Below are 21966 nucleotides of genomic sequence, written 5' to 3'. Positions count from 1 at the left end.
ATTATTACTATACTATTACTATATTTGAAATTTCACTACCCAAAATAGTTATACCTGAATAAAAATGCATGTGCACAGATGCATTTAATCACTGTATTCCTTTAAAAAAAATTAAAAATTAAAAATCTGTTTAGATGCTACTGGAAACCTCCTACCTTTTGTTACCTGACTAGCCAATTGCTTCAGTCTCCTTGATTATACCCAAGAATTCTAAACCTGTAAAAAAGAATTCATGTCAGGGAACCCCAGGTATACTTTCCTCTAACATCAGTGTTTAAAAGAAAAATAGAGTTATTGCGTGCAAGCACAAAACCAGTTTTTCAGATTTGAACTACATAAAGTTTTAGCCTATGGTCAATGTTCTCTTGCAGAAACAATTTTGAATTTTCAATTAAAATCATTTTGCTAAGGTTTGGTAAAATTTTGCATTTTCTACTCTGTCGCCTTTTTTTTTTGAACTGCCTATTTTTTACAGGTTAATTCCAAGATTACTTTTTTTTTTAATAACTTTAATGGTTTGAAGTTCAGCTGTCTCCCTGTGTTGCTAGGTAACACAACAGTGGATGAGCTAATGATGAGGCTGATGGCTGCAATGGAGATCTTCAGTGCTCAGCAGCAGGAAGACATAAAGGATGAGGTGAGACTTGAAAGTTACTGCAGATACCTACTGTCTTCCACAAATCACTGGGGATGCAAAAATAACCAAACATCTCTTTAGCCAATGAAGTTGAGTATGGCACGTTTTAGTGTGCCTCTTCCATTATCTGTGACAAAAATATTAAGCCTTCTTTGTGTCTCCTATAGCTGGGTCTCTCAAAAAAACTCCTTATTGGTTTACTGTCATTTTCAGAGTGTTTGTTTCCTTTTTCTAAATATTAGTCATGAGTAACTGTTTACATTTACACTGGTATTATAGAGCTTAGTATGCTCATACAAGGAAATGGCAATCAGATTTTTTCCCAATGACCAGCTCTAGACTGTAGGTAGAAAGCAAAGATAGATTATGTGTCTTAAAAGTATATGTTTAAAAGGAGTTTGAGAAGCAATTTTAAAAAACAGAACTATGCCAGTACAGAATCACCATTCAGAAGTGAGTAAGAGACAGCACCACTTTGCAAAAACAGTGTTTCAATTGCAAAGAAGTAGACACAGTGAGGCGTACAGCTGAGGGATGTTTATCTGTTACTCTATAAATTGAGAGTGACATTTGGAAGTAATGAAGTACTTACTCGGGAATTTGTAATAATTGGTGTGTTGCCATTCAAGATTATTCTTATCCTGTTGCATAGACATTGATTGACAATAATTCACTAAACATTCTTCACATTTAAATCTTGTATCTTATCTGTATGAGATTTACTGATTATGGTTATAATAATATGAAGGCATGCTATCTACACAGTATTCGTAGTCCATTTTTTTTCTTTATTTATGCTACCTGTAATTCATTGGTGAAGAAATTTGACTTTGATTTTGTTAATACTGAACACAACTTTTAATACGAGGATTACAACAAAAATCCAAGGCATGATATAATTGAAATTTTTATTGCATATTAACAGCAATATGTTGAGTACGGATTTTTTTTAAAGCTTTAATAAGAAATTAAAATTCACAATGTGGATGAGTTCTGAAGAAGACTCAGTACTAGAAATGACAAAATCTGGCAGAAAGGAATAAAATGGAAAGAAAGACATAAAAAGGCAGTAAGACAAGAACAGATAAAAGGATAGGGAAAGGAACTAGAAGTAGGAGTAAAGATGTGTAAAAGGAAAAAAAAGTAAAGAAGAAGTCAAAGAAAAATAAAGAAACTGGAGTGGAGTACAGGAACAGGAGACCAGAACAGTTGTCCAGAGCGGGGGAGATTATTGTGGAGGAGAGAAAGTAGAAGTCAGGTGAGAAGGTGAGAGACCCATCCTAGGAGGAGAAAACCAGGCGGGTTTGCAACTGAGAAGAATCTGGGCATGATGCTCAAAAGAAAAAGCTCAAAGCTCAAAGAAAGGGAATGCATGGTAGCCTTGAGGCCACGATTGCAGAAGCAGGAAACGGCTTCTCCATCCTGAGCTGCTGGGGGTTCTTCACTGAATGCCCAAGAGCAGTGACAGCCTCCATGTCCCCATGTGATGATATGGATATATCCAGGCTTCTTATTGTAAGTGTTCTTCCTAGGTAGGAAGAATAAAAAAATAATTTTTATACAGTCCTCTAAAATCTTTCATTGTCCACGTCTTCTGTGTATATGTTTTTTTCACATTTCCTTTTGTTTTCCTGTCGCTGAGAGCATCACTGACATTTCTTTCCCATTGGGAGCTTTTTTTCTAATACACTTTGACATTCAGAAAACTAATGGAAAATTTCATAAACTTAGGGGGCAGATTTTCAGACGCTATGGGTTCTATACACAAAGAGGGTATTTACTTATAACTTGGCTTCACTTGTTACAAGCACACAGGAAAGGTGATCTCAGATACTTTTGCCTTTGAAGCAGGAAGTTTGAAAATGAAAAACAACCGTGCTTTATGAAATTGCTATTCCAGAGAGGGAGTATTTGGCAAGCAGACTGTACTCAATAGAAAGCTTTCACCTGAAAAAAAAATGTTGTCTTTTTGTGGTTTGCTACATAACATGTAGCTTTCTTGTAAGTCTTGTACTTGACAACTTAGAGTGTTCAAATATCAACACCTTTTCTTTTTAAAGAACTTACTGCAGTGGGTGCATTTTTTCCCCCAAATATCACAATAGCAAACAGGATACAGAGTCCGGTTTCTGTTACTGTTTTCTTAATAGCAACAGTAAGTCATCATAAAACCACAAGAAGATAAGCAGAAAATTCTTTTGTGCTTTACAATGACAAGTCATCTATATAGCCTTGCTGTAAGGAGAAGTGTGTGTGAGAGAGAGAAATGGAATTGGAAACACGTGTAAATAACAGCATGAAATCGTTAATGGGTCAGTTTACGCAGCTGAACCTCTCCACTTTGGATCTTTAACTTGCATGACCATGAAAGCTTCAAACACAGCTATTGCATAATTCCGTTTAGCACAGCATGTTTTGCAGTGCCCTCTGATGGTTATTTCAGTACAGGATGACTATTACCACTGCCAGCTAATGGTACAGGTGTTCGCCGCGATGCTGGCTATAGCTGTTGAGGCATCACCTTACAGTCAGTTCCCTGTCATGAATCATCGACTGATTTTGCAGGCAGGATACTCAGAACACCGTCACCAACTTCTCTCTCCTGAGCAAAGTGAGTCATTTCATTAGCTGGTGGTAATGGTATAGTTAGCTAACTCCTGTGCTTTTGTATCCAGGTATTAGTAAAATTTACTGGTTTAGCCTCCTACAATTTTAATCAGACAAATTTGGGGCATATTTCCATAATGTCAATTACTAAAATACCATCATTTAACCGGTGATTGGATTTAACTTAATTAAACACAATATATAAATCTTTAAGATTTTTCTTACTTAGTCTCCAAAGAAATACTTTAAAAAATACTGAGATGTGTATCTGTAGTCATGGTAATCCAGCGTACCTGTCTTGAGGTACAAGTGGTGCTTAATTTAGGCATCCGTTCTCTCTCCTGAACTTTCTTAAAGAGGGACAAATCTGGCTTCCTATTCTTCTTCCTTCTCTCTCCACAGCTTCTGGGCCAGTCATGAACCCTTGGGCCTGTTCTTGCTGTGTGACAGCTGTGTTGACCAGCTGAAATTTCAGAAACCTCATCCTTTCAGGCCACACTGTTGATGTGCCATTGTAGACACATGGCCTAGCTGTTATGCTGTCTCAGTTTGTAAGTTTGGTTCTCAAACTGCCTTTGTAGCAAGCCACAAACAATAGCATATGGTCATCCAGGTGCTGATGTTGTACTAATGTGGCCCTTTTGGTAAGAACTGGCCAAATAATGGATCCTAATGGGCTGATCCTGGTTAATTGAATGGTGGTTCAGTGGCCTCAACAGCAGCAAGGCCAGCTGGCCAGGATGCAGTCCTACCCTTCTCAGCGTGGTCAGGTCTAGGGTCTGAGCCCAGCCTCAGGGTATGTAGCAGAATTGTACATGCACCAGTAGAGACCACCATCTCCCAGGGAAATATTCAGTCCTGTGAGTTTCTTACCCTAGAAACAGCTCCAGGCTCCTTCTAATGGAATAAGAGGCTGCACTAATGATTTCATAGATCTAATGGACATATTTTCCTTTTCTAACCACGTCTACTTGTCATACCCACACTACAATTGTTTGTACCTCAACTACTGTTTGGGCGGTAGGGTTGGGGATTTTTGCAAAGAGGAAATAAATGCAACTGAAGAGTTTCTCCTGCAAGTGAGAGAGCAGTCGTCTCAGAACAGAGGTGACTGGCCCCTGCCGGTGTTGATCAAGGTGTGAACTGAGATTTGTCGGGGATTGACTTTGAAAGGAGTGCGTGGTATCAGTTCCTCTTAAGTGTCAGTGCCTGCTGCTGGACTTTGACAAGAAAACAAATGATAATTGTAAAATAGTCTATGCCCTGGAATGTCCATTTGCAAACGCTCTGTTAGTTTGCTTGCTTTAATTTGATAGTTAAATAAACATCCCAGCATTGCATGATGGGCCCACACAGATCTGAGTTAGTTCCTTCGTGAGGCTGATGTGAAGAGATCCCTGATTAAATACTGGCATTACAGTGCAACACACCTGTTCTGGGCTGATCCTAAGCATTTTTCTCTGTTGCCTGAGGTGGAGGCTTCTCAAAGGATTACAGTAACACTTTTTGACAAGCTTATACAGGGTGGAGTTTCCATGTAATGACAGGGCTCATTTGATGATCTCTCAGTAATGCATTCTTTTTATTTTTGCTGTCAACATTTATTACTGTAAAAGCAATGACTGTTACACAGCTGGTCCAACTTGTCCACATTTAAGTAACAGTAGGTCTCTCATCGTGTTTATTTTCGCAGTTATGCAACTCTAGCACTCCTGCTCTCAGATGAGACTTCAAGGTGGAATTGAAATACCCACAATTGCTTGAAACGCTTTATTCCTACAAATCCAAATTAAAACCTTTAATTCACTTTAAACTGTGCCTGCTGAAACATTGTAAAGGAGAGATAATTAAGAATGTTTAAACTTGAAAAATTGTTGTAATCAGTCTCACTGAAGATAAGCTGTAGAAAAATGTAGACCTGCAAAGTCACCGTCTTTGCTCTCTGATCTTAGATGACATCTCTTCTTCCTAGATGCAGCTACAGCATGAGAAAAAAATTCCTTTCCTAACTAATATATGGATGGAGATTTTAAAAATATGTTAAAAAAAATAAAAAGCCAAAAAAAAACCACAACGCTCCAAAACAGCAACATAAATTCACCTTCTTTTCTACAAATAAAATTCACCTTCTTTCTACAAATAGCCTTAGCTATTTGTAGAAATATGCTTGTATGTCTGTCCCAGAACTGTCTTGTACTAGGCAGAGATTTACTGGCCAAAGTGTTATTTTTGTAACTTCGAAGTAAGGAAAATAGATTGCTGTATCTTCCTCGTCTTCTGCCTCTCTGCTGTCTAATGTCAGGGATTTAGGGATTTCCCTTTTTTTTCACCATGCTGATATAACAGTTCTGACTTCCAACACCTTTTCTCATTCCCCTTCCAAAGATGTATTTCACAGCCACAAAGGAAACTTGAGGAAGAGAACTCAGTCCTTGTGAATATTCTCCTAATCTGTGATGTTAGTCTTTTCTTCCCTCAGATCAGTTGCTTTTCTCCCTTCTTTACCTGCAGTTGTGCTTTCTGGTTAGAGGATGGCCTAAATATTTCGATCAGCCATGCAGTAGACCTCTGTGATTTCTGTTTAGGCACTGAATTAAAATCGGTAGAAGTTAGGTGTTTGAATACCTTTGATAATCTGCATTCCATCTAACACTGTCATGTGTATCATGGTGTATAGTATTTGCACAACAGGAGGCTATGAGAATAAATACATGAAATTCATTAAATTCCAAAGCGCAAAACATTGCGGTGATGACAGCCATCTAACGGAGATTCTCTTGTAACCTCTCAAAAATCCAATTAGCACATTTACTAATTATTACTAGTTATAACTAATTAAACTACAGTAATCAAAATTTATTTGAATAAATTTTCTTATTTTGTATTTGTATTATGAGAGCACCCCAAAGCTTCAGTGATTGGTTTCCCATTGTGCACTTCACTGTACTAACGCGCCAGCAAGTACGGTTGCTGTCTTCAGGAGTTTACGGACTATTTTGAACTTACACCAAATGTGAAGCAATAACAGTGGAAAGAAAGAAGATGACATGAAAATATCTTCAGTTCAGATGGGTTTTCAGCTGTGTATGTTGATGGCTGCAGCCACTGACTGTTAGCTTAGTTTCTCTTAATAAACTTGAGCTTTCTCAGTGTGCAGCCCAGACTGGTAGAAGTTTTAGTAAAACTGTCTGGATGATTTTCCACGGCAAATAACTGCAGAACTGCTTTTGGAAGGTTTTGGTTTTGCTTTCTTTCATATCGTTTGAAGTAATTCCCAAAAATCAGTATCTGGAACTGGGCTTTGAGCCTTCGATATAAACTGGCAGGATTCTGCCCCTCTCCCCCTGTTCAGTCCTGCCTCCCCACCTCTGGTTCTGCTTCATTTTCATCGTTCTTGTATGCCTAACACGTTTTGTGTACACTTTTTAATTCTACATATTCCCCATCATGTATGTTTAAGTTATACAATGTGCAAGTCTGTCATCTCTAGTGAATCAAATTAATGCTTTTATTGCACTGGTTTGTTTGGACAAAGGGGTGTTTCTCTTTAACGCTCCCGTGAATAGCCTAAAGCACTTGCAGTTTTTAATTTCAGGAGTGGTTCGGTGAAATGAACCATCTTTCAGATAAGCATTCAGCACTTGTAAGTGCACTTCTTTTTGTCTCTCTTGTAACAGCCATTTACTCATTGATGCTCTGAGAAATGTCTTCTCCTCATGGTAATCTTATGCAGTTGTTTTATCTGGTTTTACTTCAGAGTAATACTAATCCCAAAGAGCAATGGGGTGTAACACATCTCTCTGAGACAGATCAGGTACAAAACTGATACCTGGGGTTAAATCATTAAATCCTGCCTTCACAAGCAAAAACATTAAAAAGCACAGAAGTTCCAAGGCTGACTTTTCCAGTTAAATATCCCATCCAAGAAGCCAACTTTCTGTGTCCTGTGTATTTTTTCCCCTATATAATCTGCAGGGAAAAAAAAAAAAAAAAAAGTGCTGTTCCAAGTGCAATCAGGAGTCCAACTTTTTCATCATACTGATTCTGAAAATTCCTTCTATTAGGTGCTTCAGAAGAAGCTTTATTAAATTGTTTAGGGAATAATTACTGGAGAGGGAACATACATACTTTTCCCTATGCGCTGAGCTCTGATAGTGTAGAGGAAGCATCCATGTAGGCTGACAAGACCCTTTTTCCTTTTAACTTTAAAGATTTAAATCCTTTCTGCTCCATCATGCACTTCAAGCTCATTCAATTTTTTGCTTCCATTGTACTACCTCTCTTTACCTCACCTCTTTGCTCTTTGTTCCCTAACGTTCCTCTGCCATTGCACCCTTTCTCCCTTCCTTCCTATTTTCTTCCACCTCGTTTTCCTCATGGTGCACTGTCAGAAGGATGGGCTTTTCTCTTCACCACTGATCTCTTGGCTTGCAGAGTTCATCCTTCCTTTTTTTTTTAGTCTTTATTTGTCTGTTCAGATCTTACATTCATCATGAAACAGATGAGGCCTACTGCCTTAGTAAAGTCAGATCATATAATTTTATCCAAAGGTAGAATTTAAACATACAAAAATACTTGTATGAGCAAAATTTTTTTTTTAATTGTTGATTTCATCGGATTTGTTTGGTATCTAAATCATTCCCAATTGCCTGGATTTTCTTTTGTTCAACACCAAATAAGACTTCTAAGGCTTGTGCAAGAGCAGCTAAAAGAATCTTGATCCAAGTGAATGAAATTCATATCAAGGGTGAATTCTGTGTTTCATTCTATATTTATTCTATATTTTTTTATTATGTAAACTTGTTAAATGTCTGCAGATTTCTCCTGCAGCAGACAAGTAGAATTTACTTTTACCATGATTCATTTTAACAAATAATACAGAGATGACAATGTTTGAACTAGAAGCCAGGCTAGTGTGACAAAGCCAAGTCTGATCTCTCATGCAATATTGCATTCGTTTCAAAACAGATGTGACAAAAACACGAATTTGATCTTGTTCCAATTCAGTACAAGTTCAAATGTAAAGTTGCGTTGTTCCTTTTCAGCCCTTGTTCTGGATTCATGTTACGTTTTTCATGCTCTAGTAAGAAACAACCAGGTAGCTATTTCAACATTTAATTAATACAGAAAATATTTTGTTCTGTGGACATTTTCATTAAAATCTAAAATTAGTACTTAAAATTTCTTGAGGGACTTTTTACCTTCAAGGAGCAAAACCCCTGTGATTCGGATGGTTTATGTTAACACCTTCCTTAGGTCACTGGTGTGGAACTCAGAACTGCTGAGTGTAATTCCTCTTTCTGATGTAGGCTTTTTAAGTGAACTGGGATAAGATGTCTGTTCACATCTTGGTTTCTTGAAAACAGAAGATGGCCATTTTGCATGCATTGCAGAAGTAACACGAAGTTGCATTTATTAATGCTCAGTAGATGCTACAATTTATGTAGGGTTTAAGAAGATAGATGTCAGCTACCTCATGTTTTGTTAATGGACAACACATATGACATTTTAAAATTATTTTTTAGTAGTATTACTAGTCTTTTTTTTCGTTCATGTCGTCTTTTTTAGGTAGCAATGAAAGATTAATTGCAAAATATTTTGTTCTGCTTTTCCTATGAACATTGTCACTTTTATTTTATTGCTTTCTAGTAGATTTGTGTCATCTTCATACTTTGTATGATTTCCCTAGAGGAAGAGATGACTAAAATAATGAACTGCAGCATCTAATGTTAAAAAATTGTCCAAGGTGTAACTCTGAACGAGAGAATATTATAAATCTGCCATAATCACCATAGATGTGGCTATTCCTATACCATAATCACCATAGATGTGGCTATTCCTATAGAGTGTGAGCAGTGTTAGCAAAACACAGGAATAGGACACACACGCACACACACACACACACAAACAAACAACAAAAATCCATGTGATTGATTACATCTGCTTTTCAGCTGAAGAAATCTGGATTCCAGTGCTGTTTAGTTTAGCTACAGATTTTTTTTTCTTAGATCTGTTTCAGTAGGAACAGTATTATTTCTATGTGGTGTAAAGCTCGGTGGCATGGTCATTTACTTCTAGATGTGGCTTACATATTTCTTTGAGGACCAGGCAGTCATGCATAGCAATTCTTCGCATTCCTGACATCTTTTTCATAATCCGGTTTTAGGACGATGATAACTGTGATGAATGGGGAGGAAACAAATATATTTTTCTGAGATGCCCGGAATTCATATTTATATTCTTGCTGTAGAATCTATAGCATCAGTATTTTTTGAAGGTGTCATCCAGATTATGTAATTTAAACCAATTTCAAAAATTGCTCAGTAAAGATCCTTGTAGGTAAATGAATCCTGTACTCATCGCAAGTAACCTTTAATAACTTCCTTGAGTAGATCGTTTGTTTAATGCGAAATAAAAGTCAGTACTCAATTTCATACAACTCTTGATTTAGTATATATTTTTGGAGTTATTTTTAACAATTTTTACATTTTTAACATTTAGTTATATGTTAATTGCTGGCAGTCTTTGGCAAAGAGCCTGTAGTTGCATCTGATCTTTCAGTTGTCCCTCCAGCATTGATCACCCAGACTTGTGGGATCTTTGACATGAAGTTACGGTAATGTATGAAGTTGCAAAACATGTAAGATAAACAGGTTCTCTCCAAAACAACTCTTAATATTTTTTAAATGCTTCTCCTCTCACAGAATGCCTGAATTCATTGTCTTTCAGGAGGTTGGTTTGAGAAATTAGTTTTGTTTCTTACCATTTTAAGGTAAACTTACTGTATGTTTATGGAAAGTTTCAATATAGACAGTATAAAAGGTGGGTTTTTTTATATGTTACATTCCATCTGTAAAGAGTTGGGAACTGTGGGTTCAAGAAGCTTTCCTCACTTTTGGATATTATAAAAATCATCCCCTCTTCCAGAAATTGAATATTAATGTAGGTAGTTTATGCTGGCATGTTTGAGTTAATCTTTGAAGGCATTCCATGAACATAGCATATAAAGCTTATCAAAGTCCAGAGAAGCCAGAGGGGAATGGGTTATTGGTGGTTATTGTCCTTGTTACGTTTTGCAAGAATTACTTCTCATGTTTTAGCTCTGCTGAACAAAGTGATGGTTTCTCTATCTTCTGTGAATAAAATTTAGGAGACACTGATTGTAGAATAATCTTGGGTCCTGTTTCTATAAGGAAGAAGAGTTTCCTCTAAAAAGATCTTGTTACTTTCCATCTGGAGGTTGTATACCTTTTCCTGCAATTTGTCCTTTCCTCTTGTGGTTGCATGCAGCTCTAGAACTTTTTAACCACTAATACGCTAGAGTTTTGTTTGAGGAACATCTTGGCATGGTTGCATGACATGACAGTAATAGTTAACTATGCTCCTTTCGTTTAAAATCGAGTTTTTGCCAAAGAGTGAGGTTTCTGGGATAAAATGAGTTTGCAAAATGATTCTTTTAAGTGGAACAAGCCTTGCAGATCATGAGGAATATTATGATAATGCTTCAGAAAGCTGTAGTAGTAGGTTTTCATTTCTGTGAAACCCCAGCCTAAGTGCTGTGTTGCTGGTAACTCCGGGTGACAGCGCTGAGCCCACCAGCAGTCTCACAGCTAAATCTTATTGATTTTTGTAGGGACCACTGCAGCCTCTGCAGGGCTCTAGGAGGATTATAGGATGTGAGAAGAGTAAGCGCAGAGCAGCCGACGTTGTCTCTGGCTGCAGCAGCAGAGCATGGAGCTAAGGATTGTATACTTTGCTTTATCAGATAGTGCCCCAGTGCTTTTCAGCTTTCAGGGATATCCACTTCTTGATCCTCCACTGTATGGGTGACGCCTCACTTTGCCATTAGCATATTTTTCATAAACCCTTACTTTCTGTGCTGTGATCGTTAATAAAACATTTTGCTAGGTTTGCTGGCTTGAAGTTGGCTTACTAACCTCATGTTTCTCGTCTGCCTGCATCTTTACATTTGAGACACTTCAGAGCACTACTTGTTACTGTCCCATCCTCGTAGAGTATTCAGTACGATATGAATTGAGGCCTCTGGATGATGTTTAATAGTATTGGCCCTGGATGGGTCCTGCTGACTGTGTTTTTACCAGGAAAGGTCCTGGGAGCAGGCCTCCTCTCACGGAACAAACCATTCCCTCCTGTGAGTTGAAGTAGATGATAAATTACAATCCAGCCTTGTCCTCCATACCATAATCTATCCTTCCACACTACAAGGCAGTCCAAACAGTCAGCTGCAGGAGTGACATCCCTGTGAGACCTTCCCCAGTGCTGGGCCACACATGTCCCTCCAGTGTCCCTTGTCCTGCTCTGGCAGGCTGGATTCTCCGTGCGTGGCTGGTGCAGGAGAAGGCTTTCAGCTGCTCCCGGCCTCTGCCTAGGCCACAGTAAAGGTGGCAGGACAAAGAGCTTTGGTGCCAGCTCCAGCCCTTGGGCCAGGGCTTGGACACACTGTTCACCATACATAGCATGGCAATTGAAATGTAGCCTTAGGTAAGTTGTAATTTTTTTCTTTTTTAAAGCTAAGGTTGCCCTTGAGGCACTTCTGATTTTTTTTTTCTCGTAGCAATAGCTAGATAAGTAAGGCAGTCAGATATATATATATATATTTTTATTTTTATTAAGTCATGAGGGTAGAGAATGCTGGTGAACAGAGATGTAAGATATATGTCATGATGGTCACCACATGCTGGTGGTTTCATTTTCTTTTCTCTTCCTTTCTTTTTTCTTTTTTTTTTTAGGATGAACGTGAAGCCAGAGAAAATGTGAAAAGAGAGCAGGATGAAGCATACCGCATATCACTCGAAGCTGACAGAGCGAAGGTGTGTGGCTGGTGAAGTGATTGTGTGAATGCCAAGATGTGAATCTGTCCGTGACTGGTGAAATCTCTCTGGTGCATCACTTCAGTTTTGCTTTTTAATATGAGACCATTGCAGAAAGAGCCATAAGTGGTTATCAAATGGCACTAGATACATTCACAAGATTTGACTTTTTGATCTTTTTTATCTTTTTGCTAAAGCAGTACTGACCCTACATAATAATAGAAGCTGCCAATGGAATGATAGGAAAAGATCACTTAATAAATATCCTATTTCTAATGTTAGTTTCTAAGTCACAATTAATGATCATTATCAGAGGTTTCTAGGCCGGGTGAACCTTGGGTCTAACCATATCTGGAATCTTTTACAAAAGAGAAATTCAAGACATTTCAGAATATATGTAACTAATTATGTTAATGTGGTAAATTCTTGAGGACAAAAGTTGAGTTCAGATAAGTTTCCATTAACAAGCTTCATAAGAACTGTGAAGGTTTTATTCACCTGGCTTTGTATTGTGCAAATACGTCAGTCATCCATGGATCTGTGGAAAGCGAAGTGAGTACGTGTGTATTTACTATGTGTTTCTTTTTATTAGAGAGAAGCACAAGAGAGAGAAATGGCAGAGCAGTTTCGCTTGGAACAGATTCGGAAAGAACAGGAGGAAGAACGTGAGGTGGGATGTTTTACCTTTTCTGACAACTTTTTGAATTCATGAGGCTTCTGGAGGTTGCAGCTTTTGTTCAACATACCTTGTAACTTTAATTCAAAGTATACTTTTCATCTGAACACCAAATCAGTATTTTTATTAATTTATTATGATATATATATAACAATATAATGCAACTAAATAATTTTCATCTTCACTTAGTTTTTCTTTTCTATCATCTGGCTCTGAATTAGAGCCAGATATTAGATAGGCCCGAGAACAAAAGATCTGTGAAATAAGTTTCATAAATAGTGGAATCTTTGGGAGTCTCAAATCTTGTGTCTGAAGGCACTGCTTTTGAAAATATAATGCCATGGAGCCTTTTCATTTTTTCCAGGAAGTAGCACAAAGCCTAACTGCAATTCTGATCAAACAAGTTGCCAAGTCTTATTTGGGAGACAAAAGACTTTTAAAAAAATTTTTTGAAGAAATCAAAACAAACTAACAACAACAACAAAAAAAAAAGTCTAGAAAATTGAATCAATTGTATGTCTTAAAATGTTGAAAATTGTATTTAAACAAACTCTTGAGGTCTCTAGGCCTATATAAAAATGTAGAAACCATATGCTGTGAAGAGTGCTTGCTGTTCCTCAAACCCTGTTACTTTGTAGATTCTCTCAATTTTGTAGATTCTGCAGGCCCCAAAACCTGCCAGAGAGAGCTCCTGCAGCCTCTTGCTGGATCTAGGCTGGCTCCTGTCCTAGCTGTGTATCACTGTAGGCGTAAATAATCATGTACATGAATTTTACAGTGGCTTCCTGTTTTTCACCTGCTGACAAATAAGTAATATGGTTTAAAAGAGAAGAAAAAAGGCTTTGTTACAGCCATGTTTCTTCCCTTGAAACCCCACCACATTTCAAAGGATAGGTGAAACAGACGAGTCATTAAAGTATTTTCAGCTGTTCTGTGAAGTGATCTTGAAATAGATGTCCTTACAGAACTGCTATGAAACACACCTAGCTCATATTTGAAAGGGACTTTGAAACCCTTGAATAAAATGTTCAAAATAAGTGACATACACATAAATGTATTGACTGAAATTAGAGTTGACTGAGTGTTGTCCTTTGACTTCTAGGCATATAAGATTTTGTGAGGAAGTTGCTAATGACTACAAAGCTACATCGACATCCCTATTGAATATGTATTTCCTGAGTATATTTCCAGTATTATTGCAAATATAGATAAAATATATTTTAAATATTTATTCATTTATATAAAATATCAGAGTTTCAGTATTTTTAGTGGAGTTTATATAACTCTTCTGCTCTGACTCCCAGCAATGATGGAGATTTGAAATTTGGCATTATATTCTCATTTAATTTTCCATTTAGTTAAAAGTCCTTGGAACTCATGGAATCCTGATAAATCACAGCCTTCCTCATTGGCCCCCCGCCCCAGACTTAAATATATATTTGACATTTCAGTCTTGTGTACTTTGCTGATGTATGAAAAAATTGCATTACACAACTGCAAAAAGTTGGCTACCAGTGCAGCTATTATTCCCAGAGACAAACCCAATAAACAAACTGTATAAGCAATGCATTTGCATATATATTTTGACCAAGATAATTGCCTTAAAAAAGTCTGAACCATTTAAACATTCAAGAACGTTTTAAACAGTGCTGTGTTGTAAATACTGCATTCCATCAAAGCAGTAGAATTCAATGATTTAGTAAAAATGCAGTCCAGTCTTCTATATTATTCCACAGTATCTGATGGCTTTCTTAGCTCCTGTTGTTAACATAAGCCAAGAATAAGAGGATAAAAACACAACTGGATGAGCCGTGCACAAAACTCAGCTGTGAGAATTTTGTCGAGTAGTCGAAAGCTGGCAATTCTGTAAGGTCAATAGCAATTAAAAATAAATCAGTACTGTAGCAATAACAGACTATTGGGCAATCACTTATAATCAGATTCAAATAATAAAAACATTTTTGTTATTTAAGTAATTTCATATGCATAGAAACAATAATTCACTCTGCTTTAGTATATCTGCTCCTGAACCCTTTCTAACACCTTGGCCTTTTGAAAAGTGTTTTCTTACACAAAGCCTGCAAAGCTAGTCCATGTTATCAAAATATATCTGGGCTTCCCTGTTTTACTGTAGACTGCAGTAATGAAAATAATAGGATCTGTTTGCTTAGTAGAACAAAAGGGATTTTAACAATAATGTTTACTAACACTCCCATTTTCAAGTATACAGATTACTTATACTGAATTGTTCTGCAACAGTGTTTACTTACAGAAGTGCCTCTATGTTCAGTTCCTATATTTAAAATCAGGCTACTGAGCTATTCACATACTGAACATCTTTTTATCAACAAAACTGAAATTGCTTGTTCAGATCCAAGAGTTATTAATGTGATCCATCTCATCATTGTTTTCTGACTTGGTTTGCTGGTACAGAATATCCATTGTAAACTGCCGTTTTACATTGAAGCCTGGGAGACTAGTTACTTGAGGGAGCGACGCATTCTTTGCACAAAGAAAAGAGCTCTAATGAGCTACTGTTGTTTATTTTTCTATAATATAATTGATTGGGTTCAGTAAATAATGTAGCATCTGTTGTTATACTGTGTGGGGAAATGTCAAAACAGAAAGACAGTAAGCAGGTGGTTGAGTATGGAGAGAGAGAAAATTAAAATAGAATCTATTTAAAATATAATCTCATAGTAGATGAGCAAAAATGAACTCAAGTTCTATGTATAAATATTTATACTGAGCTATAATTTGCTCAGAGGTTCGTGTGCAAGAAGTAGACTATTTAAAAGGCTTCTTAATCTTGCTTTTGCCCATTCCTTTCTCTTTACTGCAATCATCCTCCATCAATATCTGTTACTAAATGACCTTGGGGAGATTTTCAAAGGCATAAATAGCAACTGTGTATTATGAAAGTGCCTTTAAATTCTAGGTAAAGCAGTGCATGACTGCCGCATTTTGGAATACTGTCTTTTAGGTGTATTGGGAAGGAATTGTTATTCTGCTTCTAGCGCTTGTTGAGATTCTCATTAACTGCTGCCTGAAGTAAGGTGGTACGGTAACAAGGCTGCTTTCTAAACATGATCTTATTTTTAAAAGAAATCAGCCTCTGTCTGAGGGCGCCAACAGCATTCAGTACCCATGAAAATCAAGCCCACCTATGGCAGCAGTCTAATATTAGGCTTTTGTTGCTGTTGTTGTTTCTTTGTTTTTAATTCTGATCAAAGTGTAAATGTTGTATTTCCTGGAGGCAAAGGTCAGTGAATACAGACTTGGTTCCTGCTTGTAAAGTCTTGACATCAGCAATACATGCAGTGTTAGCAGGAAGGCAAGCATCTGCATTTTTAGCTGCGGGGTGCAGCCTGGGCATTACAGTGCTGGCTGGCTGCGTGCAAGTTGTTTCAGAAGATGTGCACACCTGTGCTTGGAGTAGTCTTCCTGCAAGTAGTAATAATAATTGCTTTCTTTAAACCTTAAAGTTCCCATGTCTCTCCTCCCAATTTCCTTCTTTGACTGTTCCAAATTTTGTATATACACTATATTTAATACACATTTGTGATATTTTTAAGCACATCTAACAGTGTTTTAATTTATTTATAGTAAATCTCTTGCACATATTTCTTTTTATTCTGAACTGCCACTGAGGGTCTTGTCTTTGGTACAAATGGTCAATTACTCTGTATAAGAGGAAGGCAATTTGATAATAAGTGCATTTGAAGAAATACTTTTACTGCCTTCAATTTATACCCTTTTAAGGAAGCAATTGGCCACTTGACAATTATTCTCTCTTTCAAATTTTTCAAGGCTTTCTGCCAAATGATTAAATTACTTATCCCCATCGTGCATTAACTGTACACCTAATAATATGTGTTATAAAGAAGGATTTATTTTAATTAGTTGTCTGGTGAGCTGTTATTAAGGAGTGAATAAAAATGATTTTGTCGTTGAGATATAAAGCACAACTATGGCACATCATGAAATTCTAGAAGACATGAACAGAAAAGCTCTTTCCTCTTCTTCTGTTGTTAAGATTGCAACCTGAATGGTTATTTTTCCATCCTCAGGCTATCAGGCTCTCTCTTGAGCAATCTTTGCCTCCAGAACCGAAAGAGGAGAGCACCGAGTCAGTCAGCAAACTGCGTATTCGGACACCCAGCGGAGAATTCTTTGAGCGACGTTTCCTGGCCAGCAGCAAGCTGCAGGTTGTCTTTGATTTTGTAGCTTCCAAGGGATATCCTTGGGAGGAATACAAGCTGCTGGGCACCTTTCCAAGGAGAGATGTGAGTAAATGCACCTTCCAGGAATAATATCACTACTTCTTAATTGTGTGTGTTTGGATGACCAGTATGTTTTAGCATAGAAAATAAAAGCTGTGCCTGAATATGTTAGAGTGTGGCCCAAGCTCTGTGGCTGTGAGCAAGCCAGGTGCTAGCCTAACAGTGCTATCATATGTTGCATACAAAATTGCACTGTGAAATCTGTTTCCAGTGACATTTTAAAAAATCCTTCGTTTCTGATACAAACGAGTTGTGGATCACATTCAGTGAAAAATGTCCATGTGTTCTGACTGTGAGCCAGCATCACTCGCTTCATGTTGCGAAGGAAAGAGCATCAATATTAGTCTGCTGTTTAGGTCTGATATAGACTAGTATTTCTCTGGTCATTGTTTTTGCCATTTTATTCCAATTTTATGTTATGACCAGGAAGGCTCAGTGTCAGATAACAAATGGTTACGAGCTAATCAGTATGCTGTAATGAATTATTCATCCACCTGTTACATCATACAACCAAGTAATCATTTATACCTTCTGCGTCCAAATTCTAGTGATGTACTTGCTGTGACTGATTTTCAAAGTCAATACCACTTACTGCTTACAAAAGCAAGTTCAGTTCTGTTGGTTTATCAACAGATACTTATGTGCTTGTTACCCGGTTTCGCTTAAGATAACTATGTGTTGTCTGCTCTTTTGCAGTTTAACTTTAATTTAACTAGTCATGGTTACAGCGAAGGTAAAAGTCAGTGGATCCAACTGTGCAGCAATTAATATGAGGGCACTGCGTAAAAGGGGGAAGGTAATGGGGTAATGCAGAGGTGACAGTACAAACTGAGCCAAGCAGTGATGGGTGAAGTTCAGCAGCTTTTTGGCTGTGCTACCTCCGGTACTGCAAATCAGTTGGGCAGCTTTGGGCTGGAGCAGGGGTTTTGTTGTCCGGAGGAATCTCCAGGTGACTGGTTAAGCCATTTTTCATCAAAGGAGCTCAGTATCTGGGTTGCTTTTCCATTTTCTTTCTCATCACTGCCTGTGGAGGAAGATCACTAGGAGCAGAGCTCTGATTGGCGTGTTTACAGTACTGTTTTGTAACAGCAGCCCATTGCTTTATCATCCTATTTGTAAGTTATTTTAAGTGACACAAGTACTCCAAAAGGGGAAGAAAATAATGTCTTTAACAAGCTATGACCTTGAGAGTGGATGTGATTTCTGAAGATTCATGGCATAACTCTGTAAACAAGATTGCAGTGCTTACAGCTTTTCTTCCACCTTGTCTTATATTGAGAATCCTAATCAGTCAGACTGAAAAGAAGCATTTTGGGAATCTCATTAATCACTAATTAACTTTACTCCTTAAGCATGTGATATCATTTCCAGTGGAACCAAGGACTGGAAGTCATCTAAGTTTCCAGTATCATTCACCTTACTCAACAATCTTTCACAGTCTAAACAACGTTTTCATGTGTTTTAAATATTCTGCAATCATACCTTCCTGCCTGTAACATATTTATGTCCTAGCACATAGTTATTACAAAAAAAAAAAGAAAATCAACCTATGAATATATTACCTTTTTTTTCCTACACTTTAAATTCTCTCTGTTTAGACTGGCTGTTTCTGTAAATAATCACATCGTCATCATTATTAATTTTAGTCCTCTGTAAACTCAAAAATTGATCAGATGGCTCAAATGAGAACAAATGAAAAAAGGAATGGAAAAGAAAAAAGACCACTAAATTACAGTGGGATGGTAGTGTCAATAAATTTGTAAAACTTCAAGGCAGAAAATGCTGAGGCAAAGGAAGGAGAATTTTATGGCAGGATACAGAGCTGTTGGTCTGTTGCACTGGACGCGAGACCCTGTCATCTTTTTTCTATGATTCCAACCTAATAATGCCATGTATGAGGAGTCGCATAAATGATTCATGCTGATTTGACTCAGTGGCCGTGTATGAATCCGGTTGCCATTGTGACCACCAGAGCTACAACAGACAAAAAATAATCCCCAGGGGTTTGCTAACTATAAATGACATCTGCCATGTTCCACAGATTTGGAAAGATGGAATTGTGCGACTCCACAGAGAGAAGAGTTCTGTTTGTTTGCTTAAAAAAGGAAAAAAAAATCATGCTGATGAAAGTATTGCGAGTGTGGTACAAGTATAAATTTCTTACCTCAGGCTTCATGCTATACAGCCTCTTAAAAATACACTGTAAGTTGCAATCAAAACCCTTCTGCTATACGATATATATCACAGACGTCCATTCAAATTTGTGAAAGAAGAACAAAACACTTGGGATGCTTGTGCTCCAGAAAAAAATAGCATTTACAAATATCCTTTTGTATTTAACCTATAACAATTTTGAGAAAAAAAAAAAAAAAAAAAAGTTTTGAAAATGTCAGAATTTCTTTGCTCGAATTTTTGCTGCAGTAAGATGAAAACATTTCTTCTCAAGTTAATCATTTTTATTCTATCCTAATCTATATTACAATAACATACACACCCCCAGAAGTGTTTGTCTTATCAAAATGAGGGGATTATCTTCAATCAGATGAGCATTTTCTTATGGGAAACTTGTCAGAACATTTTTTACTTGCTTTTCAGAATCTTCTTTTCAAAGCCATCAGTCCTGATACAATGTTGTTGAAGTATTTTTACTTCTTTGGTAAATAAAAATTCATTAGTTCTTGGTTCTATGTTCCAGTTGCTTACACAGATATCCTTAGCTAACTTAAAGTTGGTATCATAACCCTACTGTAAATACAAACTTCTACACGTGAGTAAATACACAGATTAACCTTTTCTAGACACTACTTGTAGTTTTTAAAGCAGTAGTGACATTCCAAAGCATTTAAGCACATGCAGTGACTTGTTATTGGGTCTTTGTCACTGACTGTGTTCTTCCTACTAGCACAGAAATTATATATTAACCACCTCCTTTCTCAGTACCTTAACCAAAGCAGAACTACGTACTGTACTGACAAGCATATTCCACACAAATGACCCTGTGTCAGCAGGTAATTTCTACCTCTAACTTTGAAAACATTTGGTAAGCACATCTTTCTGAGTAAAAAGCTGTATTACCAGTCCTTAGCCATATTCTTAAATGCACCTGCAAAGGCTTTATGGAAGCAAGCGTATGTGCCGGTTAAATTTGTGTGCTGATTTTAGAATTATAGTTCTTTTTCTTCCAATGGTCACCCTAATCTTCAAAATGCATTCAACTCTAACAACAAAGAGCTTACACCAAGCATATTAGCATGCTCAGTCAACCTTCTCCCTTTCAAGTAAGTCCCTTTCTCCTGAAAGACTTCCCAAACACTAATTTCAGTAGTCCTCTCAATCTGCTTTCTGCAAGGCCTGTCTTCTCCCAGCACCCTGTAGACCTTCTGAGTGACCAGTTCCTCACTTCCTTCAGTGGAGGTCTGCAGAAGTCTTCCAAAAAATTCTTTAACATCTTATGGCCTGGGCATTTGACCACGCTGTAGGAAAGGAGCCAAAGTGTCCCATATCTAGTTGAAACTGAATGTGCAGAACAAATTCACCCAAACTGGTGCTACTAGGATTAATGACATGTTTGTGGAAGTTTTATAGTATGTGACAGAAAGTGAGGTCCTGGCATGCTCTGCCGAGTCCATCTCATTTGAAAGTCTGTTTTTGAAAGACTGAGCTTGCTGATTTGGTCTGAAAAATCAAAGCTGCAGTCTTCAGTTTCTTCTGCTCATTTCTCCTTGAGGTGGAGCACTAGTTATGTATTTGAGATATGGCTTTGCAGACGCTTTGTTAGAGACTTAAGCTTTTTATTTACTGTATCTGGAAGCCCTGGTAAGCCAAGACTTCTACAGTATTTCACATTTCATTTTTCTGAGCCACAGCTTAGGATCAGGTGGCAGTTAAGTCACTTAAGGTTATTTAAATGCATCTAAAATGTTGCTTAATAATTCAGAACCAGTTTGCTCTGTTTAGAGTATTAAGATTTTTTAAATCCTTTTAATTAACCAATTCCAACAGCAGTTTAAATAAACAGAAACAAAATCTGTCTCCCTTGAAACCATAGAAAATGAATTTAACTCAAATTGCACATCAATTTAAATTAAGTACAATCAGGATTTCTGTAAATTCAATGCCAGACTATTCTTAATATTATACAGAAATACAGAGTAAGATATCCCCCCAAAACCAAATGTAATTGTTCATTTCCTGCATTCTGGCAGGAGTAATCTTATTTTGACACCCACAGTGGTGGAAATAACACCAGGGTATGGTGAGTTTAGCTGCAGTGCTCTGCACGCATGATCATCCCAACATGTGACTGTGCTCTGGTGTTGTAATGTTATGGTCATGATGCTTGTATGACTGAGTTAGGTGTAGGTTGGCAATTCTGTGCATCTCAGTCCATTCTAGCCTTTGTAAGGATTTTTCTGCATTTCACCCCGTGCAAATAGTACATTCAGATAATCTAAACTCATAATGTGGCATTCAAACTCACTGAACAGGTTATGAAAGAAATACATGTTCAGGACCATGTCTGGCTCTTGATGTTCTTTTCCCTAATCATCATCTTCATGGAAAGAAGGAAGAAAGATGTGCTTCTGAGAAAGGATTCACGCAGTATCGTAGCTGTACCCAATAGCATTATTAGTAACTAGTCATTCACATAAATTGGGAAAGTAGCTTGAACAGCTGTCAAGGGCCAAGGAGGATTTCAGAAAAATAAAGTATTTTTCTGATAAGTTCAGAAACTTGGATACTGTTTTTATAAGTTCAGGGAAAGTTTAACATAATTCACCAAACTTATCCAGTAATCTCAAGTTACTGGTATTTCTATCTCCTACTTCACAAAATAGTATCCATCTGTTTAATTGCACAATCCTTTAGAATTATTCAAGGCAATGCACCTGATGGTGTCATGTAATTATCAACTATGATCTAGTTTACAGA

At 37.3% G+C, this 21966-nt stretch overlaps 1 protein-coding gene across 2 annotated transcripts in view; it reads left to right on the top strand.

The window, feature by feature from the left end:
• FAF1 (Fas associated factor 1) overlaps positions 1-21966 on the top strand; it is a 161841-nt gene that overhangs the window by 129312 nt on the left and 10563 nt on the right. For both annotated transcript variants that reach the window (XM_072041622.1, XM_038182665.2), the window contains exons 15-18: positions 549-637; positions 11995-12075; positions 12668-12745; positions 16822-17037. In XM_072041622.1, the coding sequence (XP_071897723.1) occupies positions 549-637; positions 11995-12075; positions 12668-12745; positions 16822-17037 (464 nt within the window). The remainder of the gene's footprint in view (positions 1-548; positions 638-11994; positions 12076-12667; positions 12746-16821; positions 17038-21966) is intronic.

This window comes from Anas platyrhynchos, chromosome 8 (assembly GCF_047663525.1).
Source record: "Anas platyrhynchos isolate ZD024472 breed Pekin duck chromosome 8, IASCAAS_PekinDuck_T2T, whole genome shotgun sequence".
NCBI classification, from domain to species: Eukaryota; Metazoa; Chordata; class Aves; order Anseriformes; family Anatidae; genus Anas; species Anas platyrhynchos.
This window is presented reverse-complemented; position numbering and strand designations above follow the sequence as displayed.